Below are 22,601 nucleotides of genomic sequence, written 5' to 3' on the forward strand. Positions count from 1 at the left end.
AGCCCTTTAAGTTGGGAATCTTCACTCTCATCTATACCTATTATCCTTAGGTTTGGTCTCCTCCTTGTGTCCTGTATTTCCTGGATATTTTGTGTTAAGAACTTTTTTCATTTTACGTTTTCTTTGACAGTTGTGTCAATATTTTCTATGGTATCTTCTGCACCTGAAATTCTCTCTTCTATCTCTTGTATTCTGTTGGTGATGCTTGTGTCTATGACTCCTGATTTCTTTCCTAGGTTTTCTATCTCCAGTGTAGTCTCCCTTTGTGATTTCTTGATTGTTTCTACTTCCATTTTTATGTCCTGGATGGTTTTGTTCAATTCCTTCACCTTTTTGGTTGTGTTCTCTTGTAATTCTTTAAGGGATTTTTGTGTTTCCACTTTAAAGGCTTCTACCTGTTTACCTGTGTTCTCCTCAAATTCTTTGAGAGTGTTAATGTCCTTCTTAAAGTCCTTTATCATCATCATTAGAAGTGATTTTAAATCTGAATCTTGCTTTCCTAGTGATATGGGGAATTCAGGACTTCCTATTGTGGGAGAACTAGGTTCTAATGAGGCCAAATACCCTGGGTTGCTGATGCTTATGTTCTTGCACTTGCCTTTTGTCATCTGTATCTCCTTAGTGCTACCTGCCCTGTCCCTGACAGGAGCCTGTCTTTCCTATTATCTTGGTTGTATCAGAACTTTGTGGAGTGGGTGTAACTACTGGGGTAAGAGCTGGGGCCCAAAATCTGCTCAGTGCTCAAGTGCAGTCAGGATACTGCTCAGGTTAGAGCTCTTGGAGCCCCGTTTCCTCTGGGTTCTTAGAGATTGGGGGCAGAGCTGCCACCCAAGATCTGCTCAGTGCTCTGGCCCAGACCAGAAGGAACCAGTGCTCTGGGCCGGGAGTGACTTCCTGGGTCCTTGTGGGTCCCAGTTATTCCCTGTTTGGGGCACCTGTTGCTGTCTGCTTACCTAAGATACTGCCCAGGTTAGATTCTCTGGGAGCCCAGCTTCCTCTGGGTTCTTAGAGATTGGGGGCAGAGCTGCTGCCTGGGATCTGCTCAGTGTTCAGGTCTTACTCTGACTTCTGATCTGACTTCTGGTTCTGTTAACAGGTGAAGCTCAGAAAGACATCTCTGTCTTTACTCCATGAGATGGGAGATAGCTCCCCACAGTGCTAGTGTCTTCATTAGGTACAGTAACAATGTGTACAGCTTAATGGACATTTTGAAATCTGTGAGAATCTTAATGTCTTAAAATAAAAACTAAAAATTAAACTTTGTGAAGAGTGTTTCTAGTATTCTCTCTTGGAACATTCTCCCAGAAAAATGTAAAATTTTGGGGCTTCTAACACAGTCTATTAAAATTTTCAAATAATTGAAAAAAAAATTGAACGTTTAAAGTTATATCCAAAGCAGTTTTTAATATTAATATTATCATGGTAGAAGGAACCTATGAAGGCAAAAATTGTTTAGTCCCATTACAATTATAATGCTTTATTGACCTAGAAACTGCCAATATATTTGCCAATTGATTCTCCTATTACTGAACCTTTGGTTCTAATACTTTTAAGATGTTATGCAGTTCTAGTAAAGTCTTTAGAATAATAATGCTGCAGGATGTATCCTTTCTTTGTTTTCTAGTTACTTGATTGGTCATGACAAACAGAATATTTTCACGTCCTGGCTTTCTTAGCTCCTTCTCCCCAATCCCCACCCTTTCCTGTTTCCGTTTCTTACCGGCACATTCTGGAACACGCCAACAATGTCAAGTGGGTGGTCAAGAAACCTGGTTATGGGATAAAAACAGCTCTGTGCTTGTAAATTGTCTTAGTATTCAATCTTCTGAGCAATTATGGAGAATAATGAAGTTAAGATAATGGAAGACCACCGACAAGATGGGGGACGGACTTTGGCAGGCACGGGTTCCTTCTGCCTGTCGCCTTTGTTTCTCACAGTGCACACAGCACACTGGACTTCCAGAGAGACACTGGGATTTCACTCTGTCCGCACTTGACTTTCAGTCTCTATGAAATTGCTCATTAAGGGGGAGTGAGGACCACACTAGGGTAAAACTAGGTTAAATGATAATTTGCATGACTTTTTTGTGTCAGTTTCATCAACAAAACCAGTCCCTGCTCTCAGTATGTGTCATACTGTAGTGTTAGCAAATTTGATCATCACAAAGCCATTGCTGTCTCAGGGTACATCGCTAATGGATGGCAGAGAAGGTAAAGTCTAAGCAGGGTCAGCTCCACAGAGACATAGATTTTAAATTACATTCTGGGGAAGGAATTTGTATAAATACTACAAAGCAGGAATAAGTCCTCAGAAAGGATTCATGGGAAACTTTATAATTAAAAATATATAATCAAATGGTCGGCTCTAGAAAGGTTGGTTTTCAAATAATAACTAGATAACCAGATCCAACTTTCGAGATCTAGGAAGGTCATTTCTCTAGAGAGATAAAGTAACTAAGATCAAAATCCCCAGGGAGACAAAATTGGATGACAAGCCCTTAGTCTGGCGTGCATTTTTCATTACATAGGCGATTCTTTATGGTAATTTTTAAACTCAAGATCTCACTATGTAGTCCTGGGAGACTCGCAGTCTTCCTGCCTCCCAAGTGCTAGGACTATAGGTCCTATCAATGTGATTTTGAATATGGGTTGGTGGAACAGATTGTGAATAACAGCTCATGGAAGCCAGACAAGGACTCTGGATCCCCTAGAGCTGAAGTTATAGGTGGCAGTGAACTATCTGATCTGGGTGCTGGGAACCAAGAAATGTATTCACTCTTACTCAGAAGCCATCTCTCCATACCCTAAATACGAACATTTTTTTTAAGGAGGATTTTGAGCTCACATCCTAGAAAATTCATCTCAGCAGCTGGGGACAAAACCTGGGGTTTGCATTTTCTATAGGCTTTTCAGACAGTCTTCAAGTGAAGAATCTCATTTGGGAGCTGGTGGTTTAAAACAGGTCACCCATGAACAGACCACCCCCAGGTCACCCATGAACAGACCCCTCGACATTCCTATGTTAGGAAAAAAAAAACCTTCTCAACTTTTCTTTAACTCTGGGTAGACAGACAAATATTTATTTTATCTCATCATCGGTGTTCCTTGCCCACCTCGCTGGTTTCCAGAACCAGAGCCAGAAAATCGAGGTTTGCTCTCCTGGAATTTGCTGGGTCCATCTCCCTGACTCCAGACCCCTCACCTACAGCTCTTGTAATAGTGAATCCCAGGGAAGACTTGGTAGTGCGAAACATTGTGAACACTGACTTGAAATCCAGTGCCTTCGGACTGAGTTTGGGTGCAGGAGGCATCATAATCAGGTTCAGTTCATCCAAATTTAGAGGCTGCACAATAGAGGGAAACCTAATGAAAAATCTTGTCAACAGTCCATGTTTAGGTGTGGTGAGTGAGAGACTTGAAAATGTGAGACTGGATGCTGCCATGTTTTGCTTTGTTTTTAAGAACATATATAGCCCAGGGTAGCAATCCTCCTGCTTCAGTGTTGAAACTATTAAAAAAAAAAAAAAAAGACAATGAAGAAAATAGGGTAAGAAAAACCCAAAGGAATACAAGTTGAGGACCTCTGATGTGGCCAGGGTCAGTGCTTTGACTTTGGCACTTTTTTTTTTTTTTTTTTTTTTTTTGTAGTAGTAGTAGTAGTGGTAGTTTTGGTAAAATGAGTCACAGAATTCCATACCTGGATACCTGGGACCCCCACGGCAGAAGGTTAAAAGCGATGCCCACAGTTTTCCTCTGATCTCCACATGCTGCGTGCTCTGTGGCATACCCCAGTAAATATTTTTAAATATTTTTAAATATAGTAAATGTAATTTACTATAATTTTAAAAATTACTATAAATGTAATTTTTAAAATTAGATAAATAAAACAAGGGTAATGCAAGTGGTGGAGGGGCTTGGGTGGCGGTTTCTCAAACTTTGTGACTAGGAGACAAGCAAGACTGAGGTTCTCCTGCAGAAAGAGCCATTCCCTTCTTCCTTGCAAGTTCTCGAAAACTCTCTTACTAGAGGCCTGTGGACTTCTTCCTCCAGGATGAATGAAGCCAAAACTGAGCTGTAGCCAGTGCTTCCTTGAAAAACTTCCAGCAAGAAATTTTCTTCCATCATCTCCATTTAGAAGCCAAGAACCCTTCCTCACCCAATATATCTAATAGAAAAATGATCTAAAAGGCACAGTTGCTCCCCAAAAAGGAGGGGTCAGAGCTGCTTGAGGGGCAATACCTAGTGGAACGATGTTCATTCTTGTTTTGTTTCCATGGTCATGCTTCTGTTTCATAGGGAGTCCTATAAACTACGATCTTGTGACATTCCTAAGGACCAGTGTCTCCACCATGAGCTACAAGGCCTCATTAGATCCTAATACCATGGACAAAAAGTTTCTTCTGTTACTGGCTTCATGTATGTGTGTGAGTGTGCCTGCACGTATGCTGAGGATCAAACCCAGAATCACACACATTTTGGGGGCAAGCACTCACAGTTGAGCTTCACGCCCCACCCTGACTTTGTTCTTGTTCGAATTTTTGAAAATATTGCTGATACAGAGGGAGCCTTAGGAAAGAGTGCCAGACAATGAAAGCTCTCACCTGTTTAACCTGCTTCGTTGGGAATTTTTCTTCTGCCCGAACTCTCCTCCCACACCCTCCCCCCCAGTTCTTATAGATGACATTCTTCTCAGATTTAGTCAGCCTGGCAGATGAGCAGTGGAAATGATGATATTTCTTTTCTAAACTGGAAACACAGGCATTACCTGGACAAAGGGAGTTCCCTGAATTTCTGGAGCCAATGAGGGAAGAGAGAGAAAAGAATTCTGATGCAATTGATTAGATCAAAGGCAATTCTTTGTCCTGTGTCAGGAGGTTCTCTGCATAATGTCTCCCTTGTTAGACACCCAGTTAAGTGTTGTGGTCACCTTGACCGTTCTGTCTCAAGGCCATCGTTACTGGCACCAAAGGATGAGAGGAACCATCTTTCATCTTAGATCTTTCTGTGGTTCATGACGTGAAATTACAACCTCGCCATCCCTGTATAATTACGCTAGGAAAGGTCAGAGCACTAATTATGTCATTTATTCAAGCAGCAGCAGCATAATTCACCAGGAAGACAATCTTAGGCAATGGTTTCTAAATCTGAGTGAGCGTCCAGACCCTGAGGGTGCCCTTGCTCTGTCAGGCCTCTGCCCAACTGTGGGTTGTCACATCTGCAGAGGGATGGAGCCTCCAAGACTATTTTTAAAAAGTTCCAAAGCTAGTTAAGGGATGAGTTCTGAGTAAGAACCAGTTAATGGCCTCTTGTGGAGTTCTCAAAGTCTCCCACTGTGGGGAGGGTGTAGAAATGCACGTTCATGTCCAGCTCCAGGGGATTCTGATTGCTGGCTAAGGTCCCAGAGTGGACATTCCTAATGACCCACAAGGTGCTGCTGGGCAGGTGGCCAGAGCACCACACTGCTCTGTGTGGCAGAAAGGAGAGGAAGGGGGAAAGGAACACAGGCCATTTACCGGCTCATCTGTCACCTGTCTCAAAGTGACTCTGATGCTGCACCTTCAAGTTGCTGTGCTTTCCCATCAGACATCCCTGTGACCTTCCTGCCTCTCATGACCCTGTGCCTTCTCTGCTTCTATGTTAGTTCTGACTTGTGCTGTTAGCTCCAATTTTTATATTTTTGCTGGGGTTATTTTTACATGATGAGTTTCTGCTTTTCTACTATGCACTATTTTCAAGAATGCACTATAATTTTCTCATGCCAAACCAAGATTGTCTGGGTCCAGCCTCGACACAGGATTTGGGTTCTCAACTGGAAGCAGAGATATTTGGAAGGCGCATAATAAACACACACAGACAAATTTTCAGAACAAACTGACAGGCAATTTTTTAAGGATTTAAGCTACTCTCTGTCTCTCTGTCTCTGTCTCTCTGTCTCTGTGTCTCTGTGTCTCTCTCTGTCTCTCTCTCTCTCTCTCTCTCTCTCTCTCTCTCAGCAGCACACACTTTCACTCCCTCCTCAGGCTGAAGGTTGTGCTCTCTCATTTGCTCCCTTTCTCACACTCACACACTCACTCCATGCATTCTTCTTCCACACACACCTCACACTCTCCTCATTCCACATTCACTCTCCATGCACACCTCACACTCTCTCTCTTCTCACACTCTCTCTCTTCTCACATTCTCTTTCTTCTCACATTCTCTCTCCTCACATTTTCTCTCTTCTCACATTCTCTCTCTCCTCACATTCTTTCTCTTCTCACATTCTCTCTCTTCTCACATTCTCTCTCTTCTTACATTTGCTCTCCTCACATCTGTTCCTCACATTCTTTCTTTCCTCACATTCTCTCTCCTCCCATTCTCTTACACACTCCTCTCCTGTGTTCTCCTTTCACTCACACATACACCTCACACTCTTTCTCCCCACTCTCTCTCTCCACTCCATAATCCCTCTCACCTTTAATTTTCCCCAATCTTTTATTGATACTCCAAAAGCATGTAGAAAAAAAAGATATTGTATGATCATTGTCAAATCAAATTCAAAAGAATAACCACATCCCACAAAGAATCAAGAATTAGAATTGTTCCCCAAGGCTTCAAGCTTCCCTTATTCCCAAGTTTCATAATTGCAAACTTATCATTATTTAAATTTTAACTTTTAACTTATTATATTCCACAGCTCCGAGCTTTGAGGTCAGCTACTTGCATTTTCCTGTGAAGCTCTAATGATAAATGAGATGGGCAAAGCTGCCAGGCAGTGGCCAGAAAGAGTCAAGTTAACCCTTAACTCATTAGTTCACTACCTTCTGCTTCTGCACATTGTACACAATGACTCTCCTAAGAGTCCCAGTGTTTTGACTTAGTTTTAGTAATATATGATTTTATGCATTCTTATCTATACATATCCAAAGGAGACTAGGAATTACTCTCAAATGTTGTACAAAACTCATTTTATAACTTCAACAGTTTTATCCTTTCTGAATTAAAGTATCCTGTGTTTGTATTCCCTTATTTCATGATTGTGTCTCCTGTACTAACGCCTTTTCAAATTTTCTATAAGTTCCTTCACTTTCTGGTAATGGACCCTGTTTGGCTTTAGCAGTACATGGCACTGTTTAATTTTTTAATATTTCTAAACATGATTTATTCAGACTTTTTTTTTTTTGCAAACCAAACAGTAATCTGGAACTACCACTGTGCAGATATTACGTTGTTTCCAAGATGAAAACACACAGCACCCACCTGGGCCATTAGTACTGTGCTGTGCTGGGCCCTGTGCCTCAATTTTTAATTGTTTAAAAATTATTACATCAAGGAACATCTAGTTTCACAGAATTCACCAGAGCAGGAGAAGAGAGTAGGAAAGTCAGATATAATAGAATAATTATGTGCTCCAAGGCCAACTAAAAAGCAGTCACACACAAATGAGATCTATATAGCCATAGTCCAGAGCTAAGGTTAGGAGAAGTGGGAACAACTGGTTTTTTTACAAAGAGCTGTTGCAGACTACTGAGATGTCTCCATCCCAGCCTACTGCAGGCAGTCCATTATTTCAGATGGCAGGGCCCCTGGAGGGATATGTGTCCTGCATCTTAGGGTCCCAGACACCATCCTCTGCCATGGGCTTCTGAGATGTCTCCATTCTGCACTGCCTCTGGCAGTCCCTGTCATTGTATGCTGTCCCCAGCACATGATTATTGTGCAAAGAATGTGAAGAATTCCTTCCTTCCTTCCTTCCTTCCTTCCTTCCTTCCTTCCTTCCTTCCTTTTTATTAAATTATTTACATTGTGAATGTTGACCCCCTTTCCAGTCCCACCTCTCAGAGTTTTTCACCCCATTCCCCCCTTTTCTTTGCCTCTGAGAGGGTGCTTCCCATATACCCACCCACCCACTCCCCTCATGTACCTACTCCCCCACCTTACCCCATGCCCCACATCCCTCTTCCCTGAGGCATCAAGTCTCTACAGGATTAGGCGCATCCTCTCCCACTGAGGTCAGACAAGACAGTCCTAGCTACACACACGCCAGGGACCACAGATGAGCCTATGTATGCTCTTTGATTGGTGGCTTGGTCTCTGGGAGCTCTGAGGGGTTTGGCTAATTGATACAGTTGTTCTTCCTATGGGGTTGCAATCCCTTTCAGCTCCTTCAGTCCTTCCCCTAACTCTTCCATAGGAATGGAGCCACCCACCCATCTTCAGGACTTTTGACCCAGAATTGTTTCTATTTAAAGAAAATGCAGGGACAAAAATGCAGCAGAGACTGAAGGAAAGGCCATTCAGTGACGGGCCCAATGTGATCCATCCCATGTGCAGGCACCAAACCCTAACACCATTGCTGATGCTGTGTTGTGCTTGCAAACAGGAGCCCAGGATGTGTAGACTTTATCAGTGCAGCCCTGCCTTCTGTGCTGACTCATGGATGATCAGAGGGCAGCATGAGGAAACGCCTCTGCCTGCAGCATCCTCTCAATGACTATTGTACACTATGATTTTAAAGTGGGAGTTTAAAATTTATTAATTAGAAGGCATATGAAGTTGTATGGGTAACATATAAACTCAACTCTCAACTTTACCCTAAGGTGCAACATCCTTTGCATCCTCTCCATTGCCCACCCTCTCTAGTAGGAGTGTCAGTCCCCTAACTCTTGGGTACTGAGAATATTACTTTATCGTACATCTGACTATTTAAAGTTTATCCTCCACAGCACAGGAGCACCACGTTTTGTTATTATCCCTAATATCATCAAGAGTAAAGGTCACAGTGGTAGCCATGCTATGTCATGAGAAGGTACTCTGCTTTATGGTATATATGCATTAATTCACTGAATATGCACTAACGCATCTGTGCTTATGAAAAACAGCTGTCCGATGTGAGAAGAGGAGAGAGTCCCATCTCACAGGTGCTTTATACAAGGCAGAGGCACTTCCTAAATACTTGTTAAGAATGAATGAATGGTAATACATAATGATGGATCTTTGAGAAAATTAAATAATTTTGACTGTTGTGACTCATAACATTGTCTTCAGGTACTCGGGGCAGGATTTTCAATGGTAGAGGTGGGGGAGGGAGGAAGAGAGAAGATTTGAACTGTTTGAAAGTAGTTCTCCCATTATAAGCCTCTGTTGGACCCAAAGATCCAAAGTGGGGGGTGGGGGTGGGAATGCACTCCCGCAGAAATACTCACAGACGGGGGATTCGCTGCAAAAACATGAGGTTTAATGATAATAACCAGTACACTGGGGCTTCCTTGTACACAAACAAGAGGAACCCTGAGCCAAAGCTGGGAGCAGTTTTTATACAGAGTGTTCGAGGGCAACCACAAAGGCTGACCTTTCCAGGTCCGGTCTCTTGGTGACTCAGATTCACACATTATTTTATGACAATGAGTGTCTTCCATTTACCACATAAAGGGCCCAGCTTCCTGACCAGCCCCCCCCCCCCATCCTGGGCCTCTCTCCTGGAATATGTCTATGTGCTCTGGGCCTTCCCCACTCGCAGGTGGGTTCCCTTCCCTGTGGTCTGAGGAATGTTAGTCAGCCTCTCCCTTCCTCTGAATGTTAGTCTGGCAGGTGTCCTCTGACTAAGGAATGTGCTCCTCCTGGAATGTGTGCTGGGGTAGTTAATTTTTAAGTTTAACCGAATTTCTACACCTCAATAGAAAACACAGAAAAAAGACATTAAAGTAATATACACATGTGTATATTACAGAGCTTATATGATGATTTTATAAGTTCAATATAACCTATGTCTTCTAATTATTTTCTAAATGTCACTGTAAAATTGAAGTAATTAAAGGAGTATAACAAAGAAAAACAGAGTAATAAATTTATTAGCAACAATATACTTTATATCCCATGAGGGAATGATGACTTTTTTTTTTTTTTAGAACAATGACATAGTTTATATGTTACCCATACAACTCCATATGCCTTCTAATTAATAAATTTTAAACTTCCATTTTAAAATCATAGCTCTGGGCAGCTATTGACTAATCAAAATAATGTACATTTGAAAAAGAATGTCTACTCACTATGATTTGATGTTTCTGGTATATTAACAGCTACCAACACCAGTGTTGCGCCTTATTTTGTTATAAACACATTTTTAAATAAAGACAATCCATAAACTTGAATACAAAACATGAAGAAGGGGACTGAGGACTGTCTCACTGACTGGATTTAAAATAGTCCCTGGTTTTGTACTTAAGAGGAACTCAGAAGTATGTCAAAGGACACAGGAAAAAAAAAAGAAGAAAGAAAGAAAGTCATCTGTCACCTCCTGAAGACAGTGTTCCTGGGAATGATTTATGAGAAAGCAAGAATGCTATTTGCATAGCTTGGCAAGGCAACTGGGGAAAAGAGCGGGTGCTGGGACAACAGCTTCTGTGTTCTAAGGAAACCAGTCATCAGAAGCTGTGTGTGTGTGGGGGGGGGGGGGAAGGGAGGGAAGATGGGGGACGGGGTGGGTGATGGCTTCTAGATGTGTGGAAACTGCTTCGGCGGCATCTCAGGCAATGCCCATAGGCCTGTCTGATAACGCTGTGAAAGGATGCTGATTCTTTCCTTGACTCACCCAAGAGAGGAAACAAAACCCTTTTATAAAACCACTTACTCTGTAGCAGAGGGTAAGGAACAGCCGCACAGAGGACGTGTTCCTTGGGCTGGCACTCTTCCCTTTGAGAACTTAAGAAAATGCTACATAGTAGGGCAATACAGTGGGACCACTAGCCCCCTCCCAGTCTAATGTAAATATATGCTAAAGAAAAGTTTAAAACAATATAAGCATAAAAAATATAGTTAAACATCAACAAGTATTTGAAAAACACAGCCTCCAATACACAAATGAGTTTGCAAACTGTATTTTTTTTTTAACTAAAAGCATTACATGAGTTTTTTTCAGACAGAAAGGTGGGATAAACAAAATTCCTAATTAACTTACGGCAAATGATGCCTAGCTCTTAGCACACATTAGACAATGGACAGTTGATTGACTCAGATGTAATAAAGAGGCAGGCTGCTTTTGCCTCAGATGAGACACCCTGGAGATTTTTGTCATTAGTATGTAACATTAGACGTTGACTACATCTTATCTAAATCTTATTTTATCTAACATGTGTGGGTGTAGTGGTGAATGCCTTTGATCCCAGCCCTCAGGAGGCAGAGGCAGGCTAGTCTTTGTAAGTTCAAGGCTAGCCTGTCTATATAGTGAGTTTTAGAATAGCCAGAGCAGGATACTGAAACTCTGTCTTGAAAGACACAAAATAAATTAATAAATAAAATTTCTAGAATCAGAAGTACTTCAGAAGTTGGATCTTGGCAGAGTGGGGGGTGGGTAAACAATGAGCTCTCAGGAGAGTGGAATGCAGGACTAAACAGAAAGTTCACTCCCAGTCCATGTGTATCCCCTGCACAGAACCCGAAGGTAACTTTGTAGGATAGTTTGAAGGCACCAGCATTCCGGCTGTGTAAGCTGTTACACAAGGTGGCATTTTCTCCCTGTGGAATCATGTTGGCACTCAGAAAGCTTTGGATTTGTGTAGTATTTTAAATGTTCAAATTTGAGAATAGAGAACCTCAGCATATGAGAGCAGTTTTTAATAGAGATTACCAAAGACGGTTGACATTGTTTTCGATTGTTTCTTGATAGGTCTTTGGGGAATGCCTGAAGCCTCTAGAAAGGGAAAACATGCACTGCCAGTCTTGGAGAGGAGGCGTCTTTGTGTGCACAGCATAAAAACGGGGTGTCATAAAGGAAGCCCAGGATTGGTGCAGTTTTGGCCTGATCTTGGAGCAAGCTCAGGAACTGGTGGGATTTTGTGGCTTGAGCCTGCCTCTTGAGGGTATGCAAACCACCATTACATCCATTACAGTGGCCTAGGGGTGGGACCTGTCCCATCATGCCCTAAGGGGCTTACACATGCGGTCCTCACTAGAGACTTCACTGTTTTCTAAAGCATTCCAAGGGTTCCTGTTTGGTCCTAGAGATGTAGCTAAATGGTGAAGTATTTGCTCAGCCAGTGCAGGGCCCCCAGCTCAGTCATTACAGCTAATGTACCTTACTGAAGTGTCAGTATATCTACATGTCTGTATTTTTTTCCCACTACCCAGGATGAGGCTATGTTGTCTCTTGGGACAAATGTTTTTTCTTCTTCCAATGGTAGAGACTGACTTAGTCTTGAGCATGGCTCAGCAAATGAACAACCTCTGAATAACATCTTCAAACTTGGGGGAAAATAACTCTTATTCTGACTCATGTATATCAAGACAATTTATCTTCCATTTCATGAATTTCTTGAAATTGTTTTCAAGGTCTGAAGAATTTCCCCTCGCACTTTAGTCACCAGTGCAGAGAGCTAAGTCCTCTGAAAGTTCCAACACTACAGAGATTGTTTTCTGAGCAAGGATATTTTGGGTTGGGGAAATTTTTCAATTCTTCCCAGACCAGGCTTCCCAAGGGTGAGAGTTTTCTTCTGGGTTGATGAGCCTACTAGACCATGCAGCTTGCTACATATAAAGTGAGGTTGAGCCAGCAATCTGCTAATGAACTTGACCATTCAGATCACTAATTTAAATGATAGCCATCAAATTCAGCTTTCCAGTTCCACAGTTGAGAACAGGGGAGTGTCATCAGAGCCAATCAGCCAGCTAAAGGGTGCAAACTCATGAGCAGTGGACATACAATTTCAGCTTGTCTAACTCCAAGGCTTGAGGGTCTTTCTAGTCTGGGATGTAATTTATAAGACAATAACAAAAAATGCCACAAACATATGATCACCCACTGAATATCAATGTGAATTCAATGACAGTTCTAAAGTGTTGGTATCTTTAGAACACAGAATTCCCAGCGAGGATCATGTAGCTGGAAAAATCACATAGAGCCATTCGGATTCTTGGCAAGCCTTACGGCAGATACAAAAACGCACATTTCACCCAGATAGAAGGGATTGTAGTCAAGAGGGAAGTTACCACCCAGAGAGCAAATAGAGGTCCCAGATGCCTGGCGTTTGTGCTCTCTCACTGGATCAGAGTTCACTAGTGGAAGTGTCACAGCCCAGATGCTCCCCCAAAGCTCAGCCCTTCCTCGCCTTGTAACAGTCAAGCCACTCCGCGCTCTGTCTCTGGCAGGGTTGGAGCCCACTGGCCTGAGCCGCCTTCTATGGCTTGCTTTCTGTGGCTTCATGTTTTCTGCAGCCCTGGGCAGCCGAGTACCAGAGCTCCCTTCTTTTCCCTCCCTACCCTCCTTTATGAGTTTTTCTTTTTTGTCTCTTCTCTTGCTAAACCTACTTCCTTTTGCTCTCTCAGGTTTCATTTCTGAATCATCTACTGTGAGCTAGTCCCATGATTTGCCAGAAGCCCCTGGGTTCCTCCTTCTATAAGTTCAGGCTGGAGTCAGAACCATAGCCACCCACCCACAGCCATAATGGACAAAATAAATGAACTGAAACCCCATGGTCTATAAGTTCAGTCCTAGTCTACACCCTGTAAGGCTGGTGATTAAATGCATTTTCTGTATTAAGTTCCCTTTTCTGAAAGCAGGGGCTCAGGTTAAAGACAAGTGGGGGGGACTCTTAAGATGACTCCTAAGATTACTGGCAGAACTGCTCCAATGTCTGTTTCTAGGCTTTCTCTGGAAGCCCACAAAAGCTGTTTCTCCTACTAGAATATCACCGTTCACACAGCGGTGGCCTGAATTCTACATACAGAACCCTGAAAGCTGTTCATGTGCGTCACCCCTTGCTGAACTGAACGCTCCCCGGTAAAGGCTATGTGAGCTGCTTTCCCACTGCACCCTGTGGCTCTTAAGATCTTTTCTGCTTTGTTTTGATTTCGGTTTTTATTAAGACAGGGTTTCTCTGGCTGTCTTGGAACTCTGTAGACTAGGCTGGCCTCTAAATCTACATCCACCTGTCTCAAATGCACCACTACCTTCCAACTGGTTCTTAAGATCTTTATGACCTGACAGTGATCTCTGCAGTCCTGACTCTCCTGTCTTAGATATATTTAAGATATTAAATATCTTCAAATATCAAGCCTGCCAAGCCTGCCCTGGCTCAGCTCTGAGATTCTGAGATCTGTCCTCAAGCCACATCCCTAAAGCAAAGCCAGACCGCTCCCATTGCAGGCCCCTTCTCCACGGCTGTGAGGAAATATTCAGCCTGCTGTGTCTGGTTTTTTTGTTTGTTCTTTTTGTTTTGTGTTTGGATTTATTTGTTTGTTTGTTTGTGTGGCTCTTTTTAAATTTTTAACACAGAACATCTTTCTTGTATCAGAACATCATCACCATGTACCAGGCACAACTGGCACTTATTAGGGATTTAATATCTTCTTTTCATTTAGCTCCAGAAAGTAAATTATATTTGTATGCAGGCTTTAAAATATATAAAATGCAAGCAGTTGAGATTGGTGAAGGTAATAAGACACAAACACAAGGAGAACAGATGTGAAGTGTGTGGGAGGGGGGTGGGTACATACACGTGTGTTTATGCTTGTGCATGTGTGCTTGTGCATGCTTGTGTATCTGCCCTCATGGAGATATATGTATGTATGTATATTGGCGGGGGATTACTTCTTATGGTGTAGCTGGACTGTTGGTAAGTTTTTTCTGCCTTTTCTGGTAGACTTTCACCTTTGCTTCCAGTTAGTTCCTGATGGGGTTTGCTTTGTGACATGAAGACCAAGTAGGTCACAGTTCATATGCAGAAAGCACTTTGCCATGCCCCTCCCCCACCGTGGGTCCCTGCTTGCACATCCTGAACTGTGTGTGAAGAGTTTCTTTTATGAGCAAGAAGGTAAATGAAGAAGTTACCTAAGAGCCTTCAAGGCGCTCACAGTCTGTCTTTAGTCACTGCACTTTACCGGAGGCAGAGCCTATGGCTTACTCACTCTCGGCAAAACTGTTGCCATTTTGAGGTCAAAGAGTCAATACTCAGTCATTGTAACCATACATGTAATGAAGAACATACTGGTCTAGCTGGATAGGGGACCCAGAATAGCTCTCATGGTAAGTGATCCCATCAGTGAGAAAAAGAAAAGAAAATGTACCTACATTTTCTGTTAAGGACTCATCTGACAATTGCTAACAAACACCAAACACACTTAGAAACTGGGCATTAACAAGGGAAGTTTGCTTCCAATAAAAGGGGAGCCTGGGCATGAACCCTCACCTTAGCTGGTCTGGACAAACTGAAAGCTCACCCTAACACCAAGGCTTTGTCGTTACTCTTTATTATCCAGAGAGGAGTCTGTTTCCTCATTAATTAAAAATTGTCAGAAATAATATTCTCATTTCCTCAAAAAAAAAAAAAAAAAAAAAAAAAAAAAAAAAAAAAAAAAAAAAAAAAAAAAAAAAAAACCACAGGCAAAGGTTAGGAGGATGCATTCCACAGAAGCTGCCCATTGAGGAGCAAAGTGCAAGGCAAACAGCCTGGACCAGAGAGCAGGCCCTGTCAGCCCTGAGACTCTGAGATGTGAGCCAGCCCCACATCCCCAGGCAAAGCCAGGCCGTTCCCATTGCAGACCCTTCCCCACAGCTCTGAGAAGTATTCAGCCTGCTGCGTCTTTGTTGTGGTTGCTGTGCACCCCTGGTTCTTTGTTAGCTTTTAATTTCGAGTCACACTCATTGTAAAATTGACTAGAGTGGCCTTGAACTCACTCTGTGGCTCAGGCAGCCCGTGAACCTAGGTGTCTCAGCCTCCTGTGGTAGTTCTTTGTTTCTTTGTTTTTGTTTTGCTTTTGGAATTTTTGCTTTAACAGGAGAATAGTGGACTCTCAGGAACCTGGTCAATTAAGATTCCCTTGGTGTGTTTTATGGGATATCTGATGGTCTCTCACAGGGAATGAATCTGGATAAAAGTCACTGCCTCACAGTTGGTCATTGCTTACTAAGAACAAACTCACACATTTGTCCTGATTTACGGATACCCTCCGTGGACATATGTGAGTGACATTAACATGGTGCTAAGCCAGGAATCTTGCAGTCGCTCATTCCCCAGTCTTCTAGTGGTTGTCATCTGTCTTCAGCTGACAATTCTTTTGTTCTGGCAGTTCCTCCTGGTGTCACCAACCCCCAAACTAGTCATCATGTAAGCTTATGATGAGTGGATGCTGTGCATAGTGGCTTTCTTAAGTGTCCCCTTGTCCACCATCTTCCCCGGTGTGGGGAGCATGCTCCTTGCTCTGTGAGAGCAAGCTCAGCTCACTGTTGGATGCCCAGTGGTCAGCACAGTGCCTGAGTCACATGTGAATAAACAGATGGGCTTGGTATTACTGTGCTGCAGTAACACAGCCCTTCCCAAGAGAAACAGCACAAGCCACATGTGACATTACAGCTTTATAGCAACCACATTAAAAAAGTAAAAAGTAAAAAACAGGTGACTTTTAGTAATGCATTTTACTTAACTAGCCTTAACTACAGTTATTCCAACATATGTTCAGTGTAAGAAATTTTCACTATATATTGGATTTTATATTAACTTCAACTGTGGTTATAAAACTATTAGTGTATTGTACACTAATAGACATCCTGATTCAGACTCATTTTTTAAAAAATACCTGTTCGTTATTTACAGTTCACAAAACTTATAGTTAAAAAACTTAGGTTGATGGATTCAAGTTGTTCTACACATTTTATTTTTACATTTTTCACAGGTAAATTTTTTTTTATAAACAGCAAATTGAGAATAATTGCTTTTCTTTTCATTGAAATTAAGTAACATTTAAAGTTGAGCTTTATTGTTATAGTAGCCACCAGGCACAGGCAGAAGACCTCTGTGTAAGTACGCAGACATGAACTGGATGGGCTTTCTCTGCAACATGTCTAACCCACAGAGTTATAATCCACATGCAGTAAGCACGGTGGTATAATCATTTGAGACCATGCCTAAGTTAGGCATCAGCAGATGTTTCCAAATAAAACAAGCTAGAACATTATCAGAATTATTCCTGCACTAGAATTCCTTACTTTATTTGAGTTTCAAGCCAAAGGATCTTATTCAGTAGGAAACAGATGACTCTGAGACGGCAGCACTGTGTTCAAGTCATAGTCCACAGTGGGTGAACGTTGTGTCCCTGCCATTAGCAGGTGTGATTAAAAGTTGTCACTGTAGGCTAAACTTATCAAACTTTACAGTAGCCCATTTTCCTACAGAAAATAACATGTTTGCAGTACCTATTTCCCCAGACTTTAGGGGCTGGCACCGGGGGGCTTGGGAGCAGGTACTTCTCGGCAAGACACTGCACAGCAATCCTTCTCTCTCCAATATCCTGAAATGTGGGTATGCTTGCAGGCATCCGTGTACATGAGAACGTCTTCCATCACTCTGGTGTGAGGCAAGGAGACTGAGGATGAGGACTACTTTATAAAAGCTATCTCAGATTAGTCACTGTGTCAAAGAAGAAAACAGGTTTTGATAACTCTTGACCACATTACTTTTGATCACTCACATAAACCCACGACCTTGAGATCTTTGAGAAGTGAGAACTTACAATATATTTCTGAAATGGAAGGAGGGACATATTTTGGATTGGGACCCGCTTTTAAGGGGTCTGTAAAAATCAGTACTACATGGTTATTTAGGAGTGGAGACAATAGAGCTTAACTTTAATTTAATTAAATCTGTGTACTCATTCCTGAGCAATGGGCAGGATGCATTTAAATATATTAAATATTTGAAATTATAAATCTAGGCCAGTATAGACAGCATTCAGAGGCAGGGTGGGAAGATCTCTGTGAGTTAGAGACCAGCCTGGTCTAGGTAGTGAGTTCCAGGACTACCAGGGCTGTGTGGAGAGACACTGTCTCAAAAAGAAAAACAAAAAAACAAAAAAACAAAAAAAACCCAATCTGGGCCACTTTAAAAGTCACTATTTATTTTGTTACAATTTCTGAGATAACACTGTCCTAACAAAAGAGCCGTTAAGACTAAGAATCTCTAAGATAGTCTTTATGTTCTCAAATTCAAAAGAACCAAACACACTATTGCTGTATTAGTAAAATAAAACTCAAGATAAGAAGGTCGAAGTGTGTCACAAGGTAATTGTTTCCTCCACAATGAGGTAAATCCATATGGAATAATAGGGGGAAGTTCAGTGCATTAGATTTTAACAGTCAAAACAGGAACGTTTAAAATACTCTGTTCATGGTTAAAAATAATTTGTACTCTAAGTCCTGATCATTGCCAGGGAGAACCAAAGTTGAGAAATTTCTACTAAAAACATGACTCAGAGGAAAAAAAAAAATACAGGGTCTGGTCATGAAGGAAATGATCCGGGGTCATCCCCCATTGGTCAGTCCTGCAGTCACATGGTCAGGGCATCTTTAAAAGAGGTATCTGGACTCAGGAGGCTCACAGCACCTTCCAGTCCTTCCTCACCTGGCAGGGAACTCCTCGAAGGTTTACAAAATGTGTGATGCCTTTGTGGGAACCTGGAAACTCGTCTCCAGTGAAAACTTTGATGATTACATGAAGGAAGTGGGTGAGTGTTGTGGGTGATGGGGCCCCTGGCTGGGGCAGGGTTTGTCTGTGGGTGACGGGGCGCCCGGCTGGGGACAGGGCTTGTAGCTGGCTTTCAGCCCAGGAGGGATCTGTACGGGAGGAAACTCTGCTGTCTGCATGGATGGTGTAGAAGCCACAAGAAAAAGTCTGTCCAAGAAGTTTTCTCAATCAAAGCTTCGACCTCGTGCTCCCTCCAGGTGAACCAGCAGGGAAGAGTCTAAAAGAAATTCTTTTACTGTCTGTAGTACACAAGGTCGCCTTCGTTGCCAAGCTCGTGCCTCTGGGCTTCTCTCAGCTCTTTGCCTGTTTTTAACATCTTCTTTTACATGAAAAATTTGCAACAACTTAAAAAGAAAAATATATATTTTTTAAAGCATGGGGGTAACTTTTACTTAAAACTGAAGCCATGATATTGCTTATCTTAGAAAAAAATCATGTTGGAAAATATATTTTAGCAAATTCTTTTCTGTCTCAGTGTCAAGGCATGAGAATGTGTGATTATTTTACAGTAGACAAAAGCTTGGCTTCCAGAGATATTTTTCTTCAAGGACTTTAAACATTCGTCGGTTAAGAATGATATGTGATGTCATATGAATGATTTGTGAGTAATTCAAAAGGAAATCAAGGCGGGTGAAGCACATATAGAACGTGCCCTTTCAGTAACAGAGGCTCGCAATGGTTTAGGTTCTGTGAGCACTGTCCACAGGTTGCTGTGTGAGTGGTCACCAGACAACACTGGCGATATACAAGGGCCATCAGCCAGATGCACTTTATCAGGGAGCTTCTGCACTGAGCCCCTCTCTCCTGACCTTTCCATGTTACAGCACAGCTCCATTAGGACAGAATCCTCCAAACCTCCAAAGGCTTGACCTTCACTCAGTTATACTGTGGGAACTTTTGGTTGTCTGTCAATGTTGTCTTGCTTGCAGATAAGAATATCAGGAGTTTCAGCGTGACTGACCTCTTAACCCGTGGACTATTTACTGTTCACTGTGGTAGTTACTATGCACTGAACCAGAAACAACAGGGTTTGAGCCGCTTTTAGCACTTGACTGAAACATTTTGTACTGGTAACATTCATATCTAAATTATAATAACACTATTTAACTTGTGAGAGACCCATGATTAAAGGCAGTAAGATATTTCCTGAATGGAACTGGCAACTGTAATTAAGGCAGAATAGTCAGATGTTGGCTTCTGCAGTCAAATAAAAATGAAGACACAAGTGAAGCTGTCATTTGTCCCCAGCACAGTCTCCTTGGAATCATTTTCCATTACTGCATCTCTTTCCTGCAGAAGTACCGACTTCTGTGCTTTGTGGCAGAGTGACGACTCAAGGCAGAGATACGCCATTTCCTCACTGTTTAGACAGAGAACCAAGTCTCACCCTCTGCATCATTTGTCTTGTGCTGTGGTTCTCTCTCAGTTCATCCTTAGTTCTGGCCCTTGGTCACCTGTCATCAAAGACATAGCCTTTATTTAAGCATTTGCGTTGAAGGAGTCAGCACACCCGCGACAGGAGGATTCTGTGTAACATATGTAGAGCGAGCAACTGAGACTGGAAGTTGTTCATCCTCCACAGGGAAGCGTTTCCTTCATCTAAGCAAACAAAGCTCACAACTTTAGTGACCAAGATGCAGAGCGTTAGTTTCCAAACTATTCTATACATTGAAATTCTGATTTCTTGAGTTCAAAGATACTTACTGAGGCCCTTTTGGTTTTCCTTACTGTTGAGAATGCTATCGCCATTCTAAAATGACATGATATGTGAGAAAAAACATTGTTCACTTTAGGGAAATCAATCAAATATCTTCATCTCACGAGGGAGTAATATGGGAAAGAAGCCTAGAAGACTAAACTTGGCAACAATTGTTGTGAAATGTGATTTTTGTTCACTCAAAATAGATGACCTTTTAACACAATAACTCTACATCAGGACTGGTCTTTGACTTAGATTTTTAAAAAAAAAAAAATATATATATATATATATATGTGTGTGTGTATATATATATATATATATATATATCACATTTAATAATTAAGAAAGAATACAATGGCTAAACTGCCTCAATCACAAATAGAAAATAGAGATAGTACACATACACATATGTTATTATATTACTATAAATATATTATAGATATACTCATAGATATTAAACACATAGACATCGAGGAATGACGTTTTACTCTCTTTATACATTCTTGCTGAAATTAAGAACGACTTTCCTGAGGGACTGTATTTAGCAGACAAAGGACATGCTAATAATGAATCTGGATGAATGGTGAGGCTTGAGAGAATATCTTCAGCGATTAACACAACATGCTTAGCTTCGAAGCCTGTTTCAAAGGAGCCTCCAGCGCCCTGGTGTCTTCTTCATGGCGCACACAAAAATGTAAGCTTTATGTGCTTTCTCCTTCTCCGGTAGGAGTGGGCTTTGCCACCAGGAAAGTCGCCGGTATGGCCAAGCCCAACATGATCATCAGTGTAAATGGGGATTCGATCACCATCCGGTCAGAGAGCACTTTTAAAAACACGGAGATTACCTTCAAACTGGGGGTGGAATTCGATGAGATCACCGCAGATGACAGGAAAGTGAAGGTGAGGACAAGGATCCGGTGCAGAGTGAGGGGGGCCTGGCTTCTAACTCCACAGCCTGCAAGAAATGATTTCAGGACGAGCGGACGGAAAGCTTCCCTTGGTAGACTGACGGCCTCGGAGCTGTTAGACCTACCGATCTCCATCAGTGCGCAGAGGATGCATTTCCTCTTGTTACTAAGTTGTCCTGATGTTAACAATGATTCGCGTGTTTTATGAGTTATACAATAGTGTGTGTGAAGTAAATTAAGCAGTAAAACATAAAAGGAAGTTTATAAAAGGGAGACTAAAAGAATAAAACTCACCGTAATATCACCGCACCAACACACGTTTGGTCATTTAATTTCTTTCACAGTCTATCCTTTTTTTCAAGATGTAATTTTATTTTCTATTTCAATTCAGAATATATAATACAGATATATGAGTTCTACTTTTTTTTTAAAAGATGTGTTTCTCTTTTTATTTTCTTGCTGGACTATGTTCTTGTCCTGTAGAATTACAAAGGACCTCAGAATAGTCCTTTGAAGGCAGATTCCGTGTTTCCGGTCTCGACCTTCATGTGCAATTGCAATCTTTTCACTGTGCCCACAGAGCATCATAACCCTAGATGACGGGGCCCTGGTACAGGTGCAGAAGTGGGATGGAAAGTCGACCACCATAAAGAGAAAACGAGATGGTGACAAGCTGGTGGTGGTGAGTTATGTGCAAACTTAGCTGTACACCCTACTCTCTGGGCCTCAGGACCATGACTGTACTCTAGAAAATGGACCTGCTGCGTAGAACAAAAGGTTCATTTGTCGTATTTGTTCATTTGGAGCTGAGGGTTGAATGCTGGTTCTCACACTTGCCTAAGGTGCTCTACCCCTCTGAGCTGCACCTCCACCCCCTCATGCAGTCAGTCAGGCTCCACCCCCTCATGCCTCAGGCTCCACCCACGCACGGTTTCCACCTAGAAAGCAGTCCCTGCCTCCTCTCTGGCATCACAGGCTACCTAGTGCAACATCCTCAAGGAACTGCATTCTGTATTCTGTTCATGGCACTCAGTTACCATGGAGATTTTCCAGCTCCCTGAGAGGAGGACCTGTATCTTCCTGGTCTTTGTATCACCCTAACCTACTATACTTGGGGACCGATGTGCGATATAAGATAAGATTCTAGAACACATGTTTTTTAAAATTGTTGTTGAATATCATTTCTTTTCCAAGACCGAGAAATAAAAAATATTAAATTCATGCTGTTATCTCTATGATTGACTATGTCAATTTTGTGCTTGTGTCTAGGAATGTGTTATGAAAGGTGTGACTTCTACAAGAGTTTATGAAAGGGCATGAGCCAAGGGAAGAGGCCCTGGACTGAAATTTCCATCAAACTCTACAATAGTTGGTCGGATTTATTGTTTTTTTTTTAAAGATATGATTTCCCACTAATTAGCAAGCAACTAACTTTTTCTGAAGCTGGATTTTATTGGATATGGTTATGTCGGTTAAATAAAACCTTTTTAGACTCAAAAA

The 22,601-nt window shown here is 41.9% G+C and overlaps 1 protein-coding gene across 1 annotated transcript; it reads left to right on the forward strand.

Annotated features, from left to right (window-relative positions):
* The first annotated feature begins 18,302 nt into the window (after positions 1 to 18,302).
* On the forward strand, positions 18,303 to 22,601 carry Fabp4 (fatty acid binding protein 4). The gene is made up of 4 exons (XM_034516728.2): positions 18,303 to 18,474; positions 20,921 to 21,093; positions 21,682 to 21,783; positions 22,371 to 22,601. Exons 1-4 carry the CDS (start codon positions 18,402 to 18,404, stop codon positions 22,419 to 22,421), a joined length of 399 nt encoding a protein of 132 aa, XP_034372619.1. The 5' UTR covers positions 18,303 to 18,401; the 3' UTR covers positions 22,422 to 22,601.

This window comes from Arvicanthis niloticus, chromosome 13 (assembly GCF_011762505.2).
Source record: "Arvicanthis niloticus isolate mArvNil1 chromosome 13, mArvNil1.pat.X, whole genome shotgun sequence".
In the NCBI taxonomy this organism is placed as follows: domain Eukaryota; kingdom Metazoa; phylum Chordata; class Mammalia; order Rodentia; family Muridae; genus Arvicanthis; species Arvicanthis niloticus.